This window comes from Xiphophorus hellerii, chromosome 23 (genome assembly GCF_003331165.1).
Source record: "Xiphophorus hellerii strain 12219 chromosome 23, Xiphophorus_hellerii-4.1, whole genome shotgun sequence".
In the NCBI taxonomy this organism is placed as follows: domain Eukaryota; kingdom Metazoa; phylum Chordata; class Actinopteri; order Cyprinodontiformes; family Poeciliidae; genus Xiphophorus; species Xiphophorus hellerii.
The window spans coordinates 11,424,407-11,439,406 of record NC_045694.1 but is presented as its reverse complement, the minus strand read 5'-3'; the positions used below and the strand labels follow the sequence as shown (position 1 = coordinate 11,439,406).

General features: G+C 38.6%; 2 protein-coding genes across 4 annotated transcripts; one reads left to right on the top strand and one right to left on the bottom strand.

Annotated features, from left to right (window-relative positions):
* Positions 1–886: 886 nt before the first annotated feature.
* Positions 887–5,876, bottom strand: znf518b (zinc finger protein 518B). Its single transcript, XM_032555007.1, has 2 exons — positions 5,790–5,876; positions 887–5,357 (listed from the first exon to the last, which is right to left on the bottom strand). The coding sequence occupies exon 2, from the start codon at positions 5,205–5,207 to the stop codon at positions 2,763–2,765; it is 2,445 nt and encodes an 814-aa protein (XP_032410898.1). The 5' UTR covers positions 5,208–5,357; positions 5,790–5,876; the 3' UTR covers positions 887–2,762.
* A 615-nt stretch (positions 5,877–6,491) lies between these two features.
* On the top strand, positions 6,492–14,428 carry gsr (glutathione reductase). Of its 3 annotated transcripts, XM_032554951.1 has the most exons (13): positions 6,492–6,762; positions 7,141–7,315; positions 8,601–8,627; positions 8,719–8,807; positions 10,046–10,115; positions 10,284–10,431; positions 10,506–10,560; positions 10,637–10,736; positions 10,826–11,074; positions 13,075–13,186; positions 13,265–13,396; positions 13,535–13,668; positions 13,782–14,428. In XM_032554951.1, exons 1-13 carry the CDS (start codon positions 6,716–6,718, stop codon positions 13,929–13,931), a joined length of 1,488 nt encoding a protein of 495 aa, XP_032410842.1. In that variant the 5' UTR covers positions 6,492–6,715; the 3' UTR covers positions 13,932–14,428. The 3 variants fall into 3 exon arrangements, with proteins under 3 accessions (XP_032410842.1, XP_032410840.1, XP_032410843.1); XM_032554949.1 differs by lacking the exon at positions 6,492–6,762 and having other exon boundaries at positions 7,006–7,315; XM_032554952.1 differs by lacking the exon at positions 6,492–6,762 and having other exon boundaries at positions 7,197–7,307.
* Positions 14,429–15,000: the final 572 nt, after the last annotated feature.

Sequence of the window (15,000 nt, the reverse complement as noted above, 5' to 3'; positions counted from 1 at the left end):
TTTGCCAAGATTGAAGTTGGGAAAATAACCAGGAAGGCACCCTGTATTCAGAATTTCAGGGAAAGACTGTGTTTGCTCTAACCTGGAACTCAAAATCCAAAATGGCTGTCAAGCACTTGAAATCCTGTGATAGCTGCAGTAACAAGCAAGTTATTTGCACTTCAGGCAATTTTAATTCCAGTAAATATTCAAGCACATGCACAAACCTGAATATAAAACAAGTTTTATTAGTGTTTAAATGCATAGATATAAAGAACTACATCACTTTTAGCTTGTCCGGCTAACAATCTGTTCAGTGAAGGCAACACTTTCAACTTCTACCTAGAACATGATTGCGTATTAACGTGTCACAAGATTCAGTTTCCCACTTTACAGGTCAGTGGATCTTGCTTTTGGTTCCCTGTCGTCGGGTTTCATTTCTAATAAAGGAATGTTGAAGTAATGTTCCTGTGCACTTCTACTTTTTGCTAACTGAAATCAAGACCTCCAACAGTTGAGGGACCTTGCACAAGATGTCAGAAAAAATTCAGAGAGTTGACCTATGAATGTCTTCAAAGATTTTTGAGAAGCTGGAATCTTTCTAGATTTACATTTTCACAACCATATTTTGACATCATCTGCACTTATCACCACACCCATGTAAATTTAAAGGGATTAAATTTATATTTTAAAGTTATATTATTTTCCTAGAGTAAGTAAAAGCCATTAAGTGCATCAATGAACACTGATTCACCAGTCTATGCAAGCTTTCTGTACATCATTAACTGTGATATTTCTAGAGCTCATGCCTGGTGTTTGCAAACAGAGTAGTGTGTTAGAGGGGGCAAACAGTGTGAATTAAAAGCTGATGCAACACATTTTTGCACAGGAAAACAGAACATCTCAGTTATTAATATATTTCTCATGTTTTTATTAGAAAAGATGGAGTTACACAACTGTTATAAAAGGATGAAACACAATAATAATGAACACTGAGCATGTATGAAAACCAAAAACACATTTGGACTACATGATGACTAACTCTAGCACAAATGAGAAGTAATGTAAAGGCAAGGTCAAATGTTTCTGACTCTGAAATAATTTATAACAGTGACTGCACAGCAGCTTCAGATACTGCAGCGTAAGGAGGGATATGAGGTGGTGGCCATTCTCTATTTAGTATGAACACCATTATTTGATTTTACATACATATAGGGTCTATATATTCAAGTCTATTTACACAAACATGACCAACATAACCAAAAAATAAAAACAAAAAAAAGAAATAGAAAACATCCATAAATATCGTCCGTGGGCAACCAAAAACTATGAATGTAATCATTGGTCTAGCACCTTGTAGGACAGGATTATATAACAAACAGGTGTCATAGTGCTGCCATAAGAAGCAATACAGTCTGAAAATGATCTGGTCAAAAGATTATGCAAGTTAAAATGTTGAGAAAATATATACAACAGGTTTGGAATACTCAAGAATAATTACATTTATCATCATCAAGACAGAAAAAGCTTTTTAAAAAATAAACATGTGGGTCTATTTATTCCTCATACAGTTTCTCTGTCATACTTTACATCTTTTGCTTGAGATAAGATGGGAAACTTAAAACAGTAAGGGATTTGTTTAGTTCGTGTCCACAAAAATCAAGAGCCTTTATGGTAATTCACACATGGTAAGATAAAGTAATGCACTATGATCGAGACTTTTAACCTGGTAGTTTAGAGGAAAAAAGCCAGCCATTCATTTCCTTTTCTACCACATCTACCTCCATCTTAACTAGTGTTAAGTCTAAATTATTACTTTCCCCTAAAGTCACGAAGGCCTTCAATCACCTCATGTCATCTGGCGACGCCCAAAATGCTACCATCAATGAATGGATGACAGAGTAGTAAACACTTAAGTTATAAAACACAACTATTACACTTCTTGTCACACTTCTCGTACGTTTAAGAGTACTTCTTAAACGCTTCCACCTGTAACACCCAGTGATGATTAACTTAACCAAACAAGCATCAAAACAAACATACAAAGGAGTCTATGTCTAAATTTTACTTTTCACACCTTACAGCAGTGCTCTCATTTAGGCTTTTCATTTGATGAACTCGCCAGTGACCTATGACCTTTTGAAAAGCACAGAATATTTCCCAAACACACAAATTATCATGGAGTGCCTTAACTGTGAAAACATGTCACCTTTGGCATGTTAAAATGTTAACTTTTTGGACAAAATTCACAGACTCTAATGGTAGCAATTTCAAACATCATCAATGAAAAAAAACGTTGTTCAGATATATTTATAACTTCTCTGTTGATTTGAATATTTGGATTCAGGTTGTTTTGTATTTTACCAATGCTGAATAACAAACATGTGAATATTCCACAATATTCTGTGTGAAAGGTAACATGAACTCCTCTAATTCAACCATTTTCATGTTGCTGCATGTCTGCGTCAGATGAACGTCACTGATAAAAACTGGTTTTAAATAAAATACATTTAATAACACTTCAAACGGATTTTCGAGTTTCTTGAACAGTATTTAGAACTCTGTATTAATTGACGGAATCTACAGTGGCACACAGTCCAATTCCTGGGCATAAAAGCATCAACTTGCATTGCACTTGAATATTCAGAATAACACAATTTACAACATTGATGTCCATATTTTTTGCGTTAAGAAAATAACCGCCTTAATATTTTGTGAGACTTCAAAGATAACACTACTTTTATAATAAATGTACACTCCTGTCCACAGATGGAACACTACATTCAGGGAAAGTCTCTAACTGTACATCCCATCACTTCATAGCTGTGTCCGATCCCTTTGCTTAGCCTCATTTTTAAAATTTGGCACTTTGGAGTCGTATCAGAGGCTCCCATGTCTGAAAAAGAGTCAGTCCTTGTTCTCTGCACACAAGCCCGGGGCTTCGGATGATTAAGCACCACCACCGGCTGGTTCGGACCTGGCCGCTTGACCAGCTGGTCCTCCTTCAGCGGCATGGGGTAGATAACTGTACAGTCATCGAGGCTGCCTGCTGGTAGCTGAGGCTTGTCTCTGGATATTCGAACCTTAAGTCCTTTCTTGCTTTTTTTCCAGATGCCAACCTGAACCCGTTTAAGAGAGATGGTCAAGAACCTGGAGGATTCAGCCTCCTTGCCTTTCCTTGCTTGCTGTACTATATCCACAGAGTTTGCTTTCTCCACAGGTGAAGCAGGCTTTGGATCTTCACATATGGAAGGCGTTAAATCAGGACTGTGGCTGCTTTTGTTAGTGTCTCCTATCTTTGCTCCATTTTCTTCCTTCTTGATGTGAATGTTGCTTTGTGTCAGTGCTGGTGGCTGCAGGTTAACCTCCTTTTTTACTTTCACACACTCAGTTGACTTCTCTGTGAGTAACACATCACAGGTGAAGACCTTGTTTCTTTCAGCCTGCTGGACGCACCGGCCTGACGCTGGCGCCTTAAGCTTTTCATCTGTGCCGTTTCTGATCTGATCTTGACTTGTGCTCTGTTTTTTATGCATCACTATTCCTCTCAGAGCCATTACCAGAGGTTCAATTGGACCTTGGCTTTCCTCTGGCTGCTCGCTTAACGAAAACACAGAGGAGATGACTGGAAACCTCTGAGGCTCTAAGACATCTGCATCTTTTGCTATGTTTTTAGATCCAACGTCCTGGATACAGGTCGATATTGTAGGGGTTGTGTGATTAGATAGGACGGGGATGTTTATTGATAAATTTTTCATCAGACTGCTTTTTATTGGAAAAGTTTGATTTGCAAGATTGTCTTTATTGACTAGAACAGCAGGAGATCTCACTTTGATGGCTTGAGGAACATGAGATCTTAAAGACTTTGAAGCTGGTGTGCTTTGCTGATCCAAGCACACAACATCTATGTCTTCTTTAGAAGCAGAGTTGCTCTTGAGGCGGACTTCCCTAGCTCCCAGCTTCACAGGTGCTGACACTTCTTGAACATTATTTGTGTCGGACAACCTCCTGGGTGGAATGCTCTTAGAGAGATCCACAGTTGCATTATTCCTCTCATCCACAATCCTCTGCGAAACTTTAGCTGCCACAGTGACAGGATGCAGGCCAGCATTCAACCTGATAGGACCTCTACCAGACATGACGCCTGAAGACGAGGAGACGTGGTTTACAGGTGAAGCCTGCGTAACTCTAATCCCAGTATTTACTTCCCGCACCGGAGTGAGAATGGTTTTGGAAACTTTGTTTGGGATGACCGCGTCACACTCCAGGTTGATAATTTCCGTCGAAGGCCTCTTCAGCACAACCTTCTCTTTAGTTACCACATTCGTTGGATTGTTCGGAGGGTTCACGCCGACGTTTGCCATTGTTTTTGTTTCGCTTTGCTTCCTGCTGCCTGTGCACATGCTAGTGCTTACTGACCTCATTGTGTTTGGGTGAAGTAGTGTGGACGACAACTGCTTCTCCGGACCAGGTTCTTGGAGAGTTGCGGGTTTTGTGTTCTTTATCACAGACTCATTTTCTTGTTGTGAGATGAGCCGCAGTTTCAGTTCCTTAGTCCCATTAACAGTTTTCACCTCAACAAGTTCCACCAAGCAGCCAGCGGGAATGTTCACCTCCTCTGGTAGAGACACTGTAAGGGCCCTGTTGGGCTGAATGAGTCCATTTAAATGAGGCAAGCGTTCTGTGTTGTTATTAGTGGTGTTGGTTAAGTTTGTGTCCAGTGTTTTCCCCAATTTGACAGCAGGTGCAGTTGGGGTCGGCACAGCCACCCGGATGACAGGTCGAGGAGGAAGCGGCAGCAGTGAATCAGCAGTGGGCGCACTTCTTAAGGCACTGGAGACAGCAACGGGCGGAGCTTTTGTCATGCCAGACTTAGCAGGTCCTTGATTTATGTTGTTACTATGCAAACGGTCAATGTGCTTCATCATACACCTCTTCCTCATGTAGCCCTGTCCACAGTGGAGACATTTGAATGGATACTTTGACGTGTGCTGCTTCAAGTGCTCGTTCAGCTCCGCCTCACTGAAGGACATGGCGTTGCAATAAAAACAGTAAAACCTTGTCCCGTGCTCAATCATGTGCGTCTTGAACACCACAGGATCTGTGGCTGTAAATCCACATTTCTCACAGTACATCACCTTTGAGGTGCCCAAAAGACGCTCTAGCGCCATGTTTGGATGGACACCATTCACAGATGACGGTATGCTTTGATAGGTCACAGGTTTCATGGTGGACTCCACTGGTCATTTGGTCTCGCCGATAACAACTGAAGTTCTTCACTCCATAAAGTTGATTGATGTTAACCTGACATCCAGGGTTTGGTCCACAGGAAGGTTCACACTGCTGCAGTCATGTAGAAATGAATGAGGAGTCCCTGCCTGTATGGAGCAGATGAAAAGAGAGAGCTTGAACACCTCCAGCACTCAGTGAACCTAATAGACACGACAGCCTCTTTGAAGAGGAGGCCCATGAAGCCCCTCCCCCTCACATACAGCTATTGCAGCATTTTCTGCAGCTATTTATCCACAAAATTATAAATCATTACATCCTTACAGTAATCGGGAAGTTAATCAGACTGAAAGCATGTATTCCTATTAGCATTCTCTATCTGCAGCCAGGAGCTAGCCTGCTTTGAACGTAAGGAAAAGGCCCTCCCTGTCAAACAGGAGCTTCTCCCGGACGACGCTCCGATTTCCCAATGTTTACGTTTTCAAATGAGTCAGGTCTCTAGCATGCATCTAATTTGACTGTAGTGAAACAGTTTATGGTCTGTCACATAGTTTTAGAGATCGTAAAAGCAGTGAAAATACCTTCGATCGGGGTGATTTTAACGCATCAGCAAATGGATCCCCCCCCGAAGTTAGCTTGTCATTAGCTGTCTAAAGCTAGCAATTGGATACAATTCCGGAAATAATTTTGTCTTCTTTTCAAATTAAGAGCATGGAACGTTAACTTTATATTTGAAGTTTTTGTCTCAGAAGTGGGAAGCGTTTTTTTTATTATTATTATTGTACTCAGGTAGTGCTACATTTTCAATCAAGTAAATGGACAAAGTAAGTAAATAAAAGTAAAACAATATTTTATTTTACGAGATTTAATAACTAAGTAACTGATCATTACTATATCTGATTTGATATTTAGAACTGAGGTAGTCAGACAGATTAAAAAAAAAGTCTAAAGACGTGCAAGTTCTGGTATTTTAAAAAATAAAATAAAATTTTGACATTTAATCTCCTTTGGGGATTTTTGAATAACATGTTTTTCAATTGCATCGTGATCTAAAATGTATAACTGAGAAAGCTGAATATTTATGGTTGAGATCATAAATGTTTATAAAGTTGACAGAAATCATATTTATTGCGAGTTTAGTGACAAACGCTTTAATGTATTTGCAGGAAGTGTCTTTTACTTTGACGGTTCTCTTTTGTCTGAATTGTGTCACCTTGACAACAGGCTGACTTGCGCTAGTGCGATTCCTAAAGATGGGCAATTCACAAATCAGCGTAGAATTTACGTAAGGACCTAAATATACGACAAAACAACGTGCTGTTAAGGAGGAATGCTGTACTGTCGGCAGCTTCCACCGAAATTAACTCGAATAGACCGTTATCTATCTGGAGGTTGTAAAGATTTATGGAGCAAACAGTTACCCTACTGTGTGCGGTTTTAGACTTCCCACGTTCCCATTGTGACCTTCGCTGACATGGATCAAAATGCCTTGTAAACATATTGGAGCATGCAGCTTTTAAAAATCCGCAGGTTACTGTGTGTGTCTTTACGGAGGTGAGTTTAGCTCTATGTTTCTGATAGTTTATAGGTCTGGTTAATGAATATCCAATGGTTTTAGCATATTTCCACCGCAGCTGTAAATTTAATCGAACAGTTGCAGCAGATAATGCCTGCTTTGTTATAATAGCCCCCGTACAGTTGCCCATGTGAGGCTCACCATGTGTATTGTGGAAACTGTTTCTGGGATTTGCACATCATTGTTGCAAGTCACAATGACACAGCAGAGGCTTTCACTTGACCCTCCCATTCTGTCCCTACCTCGTTCCCCTGAAACAGCTTCCTGGTTATGGCAATATTCTTGAGCCAGATAGCAGTTATAAAAGCTTCGACTTGGTTCACAGCCCGAAAGCTAATCCTCTCCACTCCTCGCAGACACGAACTTGTCCGCCGCAGCATGGCATCGAACCGGGCATCGGCAGCGGAGACGACCCGCTTCGACTTCCTGGTGATCGGCGGCGGGTCTGGAGGTCTGGCCGGGGCTCGGAGAGCGGCGGAACTCGGAGCGAACACCGCCGTGATCGAGAGCCACAAACTCGGAGGTACCTGCGTGAGTAAAAATGAAAACCAAACAAACACACATACACCAGGGTAAATGTGAACTCTCCGGACTCATTTTTGTTGACTGCTGACAATCCAAACACAGTGATTAAGAATGTTAGTAGTAATAAGAAGTTATTCTGCTTTCTCTCTTTTTTTTATCTAGCATGCCGCGCGTTTCTCAATTCCAGTCCTCAGGCCCCCCTGCCCTGCATGTTTTAGGTGTTTCCCTTCTGTTACACACCTGGATTGAATCTATGGGTGATTAACAGGCTTTTGCAGCACTTGATGGTCATGCAATCATTTGAATCAGCTGTTCTGGAATAGAGGCACATCTAAAACATGCAGAGCAGGGGGGCCTGAGGACTGGAATTGAGAAGCACTAACCCATCATAAAACATGGTATCTTAATTAACCTGAAGGAATTTGCTTATATTTTCTGCCATTAAATAAATTACTATAACAAGTCAACTGTGAGAACTGGAAATGATAGTGTGGAAGTTGTTTCTGTTTCTAAGTAAAGAAGTTTAACTTTTACTTTGCTGCTTGTTTCTTTTGCTCATTATTTTAATATAGTAATTACTGAAATAGACTTTTTTCCTCCCTGTTCTTCTTCAGTTTATTTTATTTCATCACCCCAATCCAACTGCCCAAAAAGCATTAAGTTTAATTAATTAACATTAAGGCTCGACTGTGGCAGTGGGTAGAGTAGTCCTTTTTGTCCTACAATGTGAAGGTTGTAGGTTAGTCACCATAAGTAAATAGCGTATCAATTTATTAACTTTAATATTTCATAAGGGATGCCAGTTATTCAGCTATATGTACATTTATTTAAAATTGAAAAAGTCAAAAAGTCCAGACTCCTGCTCTAGATTATTTGTTTGCTTTGCTTTTAGGTTTAGAATGCCTCTGCTAATTTATTTAAAAGCTCTTAAACAATGTGCTAATTCTGTAACTAAGACAGGTTGTATTCACTTCCTTTTTTGTTTGTTTGTTTGTTTTGTATAATTAATGGATGTTACATAGTTTTTGCTATACGTTTTAATCTGATTTCAACATAGTTGATAAATTCCTATGTTTGTGGGTTTGGATTTATAGCATGATATAATTCCCTTTTTTCTGTCCAGTTTTGCTTTAAGCTGACACTGAATCCTTGTTCTTTAAACTCTAAAGTACATTATAGTGTAAATAAATTTACATTGCTTAAAGATATTGTCTTTTACATTTCACATGCATTTAGAAATGTCTACTCAGATTGCACTACATTTATATGCTGTGTTTTAATGTTTTCCCAGGTCAACGTTGGATGTGTTCCTAAAAAGGTAGTTACTTTCCCTTACTCATGTGATTGGTCATGTTTGGACTAATAGTCGGAAGAATTTTAAATCAGACCATTTTTCTGTGTTTTCACAGGTTATGTGGAATGCAGCAGTTCATGCTGAGTATCTGCACGATCACAGCGATTATGGCTTTGCAACTGAAAAAGTTAATTTCAGTTGGGAGTAAGTTTGACTGTCTGTTCTGTCTGTGGATCAATTTTTGTGGTCAGTTGCAATGAACTCTTTTGAAAGCTTGGAGGGAAGTTCTTGAAAGAAATCAGTGTTCTTTCACAGGCACAATTCCTCCCTCGAATGCTCTTTTGTTTTTTGTCTTTTTTGCCCACTTCTCTGTTTGAGCAGAGCTTAGTTGAGTCATCATGACTGTTAAAGACAGGTCTATGTAAGGAGTGTTATTATCCGACATGAGCAAACTTAAGGTGTGTCTATATGCTTCCATTTCAACTCCACTGCTGTTTATGTAAATTACATTGTAGGGTGGAGAAAAGTAAAAGAAATTGAAGGTTTTCTTAAAAAAAAGAAAGATGGCATGAGAAATATAAATCAGAAATCTATCATTGATTCTTTACTCTGCAACATAAGGAAAGGAAAAGTCAATGTTTGTGCAAATATGTAGTTGCAACAGGTTTTAAAAGAATTTCATGAACACAAACCTCCACCTTTATTCACATTCATGTCTGAGAGATGAACAGGCGTTCCATTTGGATTATAAGCTACTGTTCTACTGCCTTACAATAAAAATCCTTCCAAGCTCTAAGGAAACATGCGACACTAACAGAGGTTTAATAAATTAAACCAGACGTGTTCAGAGAGAATAATACACACCCTTCATTTCTAACTTAATATCTGACAGGTTCCAGGTCACTTGAAACCATATTTTTTCTTTTTCCATTTTATCGCCGTAATCAAACCATTTCACACCCATTTATTTAAAAAAAAAAAGGTTAATCAGTGGTTTCTGGTGATTTGCACAATTAGCTTTTTGTTGTAAAAAAATTTTAAAAAGTGCAAAGGACTGCTTAGATAAAAATCACTCTGTCAGGTTTATTAATAATGATATCAGATTTCAAAAGCAGACACTCTTGATCGGGTCAAAGTGAAAAGCTCTTACATATATATATATATATATATATATATATATATATATATATATATATATATATATATATATGCCAGAAAACATAACAGTTTTCTTAGAGCTTCTAAAAGCCTTTGATTCAGAACTGTTTGACTTCACAGAAAAAAGGGTTAATTAAACTTTTTTTATGTAAAAATGTTAATGATTGATTAAACTTTAAGTGTTCTAAATTCAGTTTTCTTTCAAAGGTTGATTTGTTATATAAACTTCTCAGGACAAAGTGTTTTGTATCTTATACAACTAACTTATTTATTTGTGTTTGCAGGACTCTTAAGGCCAAAAGGGACGCTTACGTTTCTCGCTTGAACCACATTTATCGCAACAACCTGGACAAAGTGAGTTTAACTTCTGTCAATGTTTAGGCTGCAGTCTTGTGGCAAGTTAGAATTATTTCATCTGTTGTTTATTTTCTTTTGTTTTGTTTTTTAAAATTTTCCCCCATAATAAAAACATGAATAAATGTAACATGGCCTCATGTTGTAGTTCTGTCTGATGTTTTCCAGGCTAAAATTGAAACTATTCAAGGCTTCGCCAGGTTTACAGATGACCCTGAGCCCACCGTGGAGGTCAATGGTAGAAAACTGACGGCGCCTCATATCCTCATAGCCACCGGGGGGCAGCCTTCTGTTCTGAGTGATGAAGAAGTTCCAGGTTGGAGTGGTGATGAGAACTTGTTTTGAAGATGTGGAATTTCACATTTAAACATTTTTGTGTTCCAATTTTAGGTGCAAGTCTTGGCATTACTAGTGATGGCTTTTTTGAACTTGAAACCCTTCCAAAGTAAGGTTTTATATGTTTTAAAAAAGATTTTAGGCCTCAGTAGTTATCTGTAAATAAAAATCTTTTTCCTCATTAGGCGCAGTGTGATTGTAGGCGCTGGCTATATTGCTGTAGAAATGGCTGGCATCCTAGCCACCCTGGGGTCCAAAACATCCCTTGTTATTCGACAAACAGGGGTAAGAAACAGACCAAACTTATGAAACAGAAACAGTAATGTTTCTACAATCTATGACCGTGCTACAAGTTGTGAATGCTCTCTCTGTAGGTTTTGAGAAACTTTGATGCATTCATAAGCGCAAATTGCACCAAAGAACTCCAAAACAACGGCATCGACCTGTGGAAGAACTCTCAGGTGAAATCTGTGAGTAAGACCGACAAGGGTCTTGAGGTGACGATTGTTACCAAAGACCCAGAGAAGAACGATGAGAAGATCAGCACCATTGAGGAAGTGGAGTGCCTTTTGTGGGCCATAGGAAGGCAGCCCAACACATCTGGGCTGAACATCGGCAGCATGGTAACAATTTACACATGCAGTGCTGGCCACATTTATAGGCAGTTCTGGTAAAGATTTCAAGAAGGCCTTACTTTTTTTTATTTGGAAAAGTACACATTTTACTGAAAGTGTATTTAGTTATTGGGGGAAAATATCATGTTAATATATAGAGAGTTGATAGATTAATGAATTAACTTTGTCATCCCTGGTTATTACAAAGTTCTTATAAAACAGCGATGTTTCATAAGAATACTAAGAAGAAGATATTTCACATATCTTCTTTTTGACACACATATCTTCCTCTTAGTATTTGGTTTAATAAGAACAGAAACAATCAGTGAAAAGTGTGCATTGGTAAGTTGAAACTGGGCTTAAAAATGATAAATCAATACTAAATGTTCATTCCACATGCTTTGATCCAGAAGTTTGATTGTAGGGGAAAAACAGCTTAATAACCATTCATTCCTTGATCTTAAGGTTTGGTATTTTATACCAAATGGCAAAAATGAAAGTAAGCAAACCATGACAATGGTGTGTAATTTTATTTAAATACCTTCTGGTTTTTAGTCAGTGCTCTGATAAGGCACTGAGGCATCTCTTCTCTTTAGCATGGGACAAATCTCAGCCATTCTTGTGAATAGGGAAAGTGAATCTTACAACAGTGTTTGATATGGTCTTCAAAAGTGAGATAAGGATCAAACCTATCTCAAATTTGGAGAATAATGATGAGAGAGAATTCTGTGTAGGAGGTCCAAGTTGTCCTATCCATACAGATGATGAGTGCTGATGCAATGGATGATGAAAGTTTAGCATCTGTTATAGTTTTTACATGTGTGTTATCTACATAGCATTGAAATGAAATTCCTTATTGGAGGATGACATGGCCAAAGTAAAAAGAGTGGGTCCAAGAAATGACCCCTGTGGAACCCCACTGTGAGTTTGACTTTGTATTGCCAATAGAAACATGGTCTGTTCTGTAAGTGAGATTTAGATTTTGACCAATTGAGGGCAGTGTCAGTGAGACTGGTGGTGTTCTGGTGTTGAAGGTTGGATTGTGCATAAGGCACCAGGCTGTGAGTTGATGTCCCTTTTCTATAAGCTGCCTCATCGTTGATTGAATTGAGCCTGACAACAGTGGTATCATCAACAAACTTAATCACAAGGTTACTTCTAAAGCTGACGTAGCATTGGTGTGTCAGCAGTGTGAACAGTAAAGGGCTCAACATAACTCCTTGTGGTGATTTCTGATGTTGCACTGTCAACACTTCCTGTCTGTAGTCATGTAGTTTAGTGTTAGTGCTGTTTTGCTTTCCACGTGTGTCAAAGTAATGTGGAGCAGGCTGAAAATCCTGTTGTCTTTTGTTTTGAACAAAATTGCTTTCACCACCACCATTGGAGCTGCTTGCATTAATTCTTTGTACCATCTAATTTAACCAATAGGACAGCACTTATTTCTCTCCTATAACATTTCAGAAGTTTGGAGTGTGCATAGAGAGTGATTGTTGTCCATTCTCCTATGTGTAGTCTATCAAGGTTCCTCTTCAGCTTACCCTATGTGTCTTAAAAATCAAACAAATGTGTGCTCCTTTTTTTTCTTGTTAATCATTTCAGTGTTGATTTTTGGTTATGTGACATAATTAGAAGTTCCTAGAAACTAATCGGCTAAGAAAAGTAAACTTAAAATTAAAATATCCTACAGTTAACAGAGGGACTGGTAGAGGTGCCTATCCCTTTGCAACTGGTGGTTTGCTTAGAAATTATTTCTATTATTTCTTCATGCGGGATTTTTACTCCACTAAATACATTTATTTTCTGCTCTGTAAAGGTACAAAGTCTAGCTATGTTCCAGTGACCCACATTATCTCAGTCTCTCCATCACTTTTCATAGCCATGTTTTCTACAAAAAACAGGTCAAATAATTGGATCAGTTGGCCAAAGAATTTGGGGAGAGAAAGCATAAATGATTCTTTTTTTATTTAAAAATTTTTTGTTAAAGATTGCCTCTTCCTTTTGTCTACCAGGGCCTGGACACTGATGAAAGAGGCCACATAATCGCGGATGAATTCCAGAACACCTCTCGGCCAGGAATCTATGCTGTTGGGGATGTTTGTGGCAAAGCTCTTCTCACACCTGGTAGGAGACAACAAAAATGACACAAGTCGCTTCGTAGCCAAGTTATTTAAAGCTCACTGTTATTTTACTTGTGGGCAGTTGCCATTGCTGCAGGCAGAAAGCTTGCCCATAGATTGTTTGAGGGCAAGAAGGACTCCAAGTTGGACTACTCCAGCATCCCCACGGTCGTGTTCAGCCACCCACCCATTGGTACCGTGGGCCCCACAGAAGGTGACTACTCCTGTATCCTAAATGATTTCACTTTCAGCATTCTCTATTATCTAATATTTTGGTAAATATCCCAGCATTCCTAGCTTCACTAAGCAAACCAGCATGACAAATGCGTCCTTGTTCATATTCTTCTCTCAGAGGAGGCTGTTAAATCCCATGGAAAGGAGAATGTAAAGATCTATAAGACATCTTTCACGCCGATGTATCACGCCATCACGAGCAGGAGGAGCCCATGCATCATGAAACTGGTGTGTGTGGGCAAGGAGGAGAAGGTACGAGATGTCTGTTTTTGGTGACCACATTTTTTTTTTATTGCTTTTCAGGCACAAAGTTCTGTTGGTTTTTTTTGTTTGATTGTTTTAACTTGAACCATCTCACCTTTCAGGTGGTGGGCCTGCATATGCAGGGCCTTGGTTGTGATGAAATGCTTCAGGGATTTGCTGTTGCCATCAAAATGGGTGCGACCAAAGCAGACTTTGACAACACTGTCGCCATCCACCCCACCTCGTCCGAGGAGTTTGTCACAATGCGTTGATGCAGACATCATCCCCAACCCATTTGTTTCTCTACATGACCAAAAACTCCGGACAATCAGCCCAGAACCAGAATATTCTCTCATCAGAGTGATGACTTGTTTCACGAAATGGATTATAATCTTATATTTTTTGCATTTAAGTGACCTTAATTGTAAACAGTGTTCATATTTTTCACAGATTATATAGTTTACCTAAACAACCTTAAATTCAGTTTTGACTCTATTGAATTATGTGGTGGGTCTTGACTACTGATTAAATACTCTGAATACAGTACAATGACGGTGAAAGTAATGAATGTGTAAAGATTGTTGTCAAGAAACCGCCTGAATAACCAAACAATAACACCTCCTTGTGTTTGTGTTTGACTTATTGGTCATTTATGTAATTTATATTAAAGCCACAGCTGCCCTTTGGAGCACAATTTTAATGCAAAGTCAGGATCTGTATCCTTTGTAGTATTCTACTGATGCAATAAACCTGCATATTTCTTTCTTAAGACTTGGGATTATCTTGTCGCTTGGTGACAACACCCTTTTTTATTATTACACTGTTAAGAAGCCCTTCCCTTTTGTATTTACAACTAATTTGGGTTGGGTAATGATGGAAGCACTCCCTTCATGCTGACCGATGAGCTGTATTAGTGCTTTAACACATTATTTTTCTTCTGTTAGAAGATATGTTAACAGACTTTCTGCAAAAACTTCCTCTTTTTTGTGGTGTGCATATTGCTGAAAGACTGTCAAAAAAGTTTGACGGTTTCAGTTAAATATTATATACAATTACATAATATTTACATAACATATTTACAATATTTATTCCTATTTAATTTTTTTTTTTACAAATTACACTGAAGGAGGAAAAACTTAGTTTCTCATGCAAATGTGCTGTAGTTATTCATTAAAGCAGATTGCGTTTAACTGAATCTTATATTAAGTTGCATGCAAAATAAACATGACCATGCATGTTCACAAACATGTAACGTCGGAAGACTTAAAAGAAATTAACCCTTTATTGCAGCAGCATAATCTCACACCTGTAATTTTCAGTGCATTTATTCAGTGGGGTAAA

Coding starts and splice junctions, on each gene's coding strand:
- znf518b (XM_032555007.1), bottom strand. CDS start 5,207: ATGAAACCTGTGACCTATCAAAGCATACCGTCATCTGTGAATGGTGTC.
- gsr (XM_032554949.1), top strand. CDS start 7,055: ATGGCAATATTCTTGAGCCAGATAGCAGTTATAAAAGCTTCGACTTGG. Junction 8,628..8,718: donor TTGGATGTGTTCCTAAAAAG/GTAGTTACTTTC, acceptor GTGTTTTCACAG/GTTATGTGGAATGCAGCAGT. Junction 10,432..10,505: donor GAGTGATGAAGAAGTTCCAG/GTTGGAGTGGTG, acceptor TTCCAATTTTAG/GTGCAAGTCTTGGCATTACT.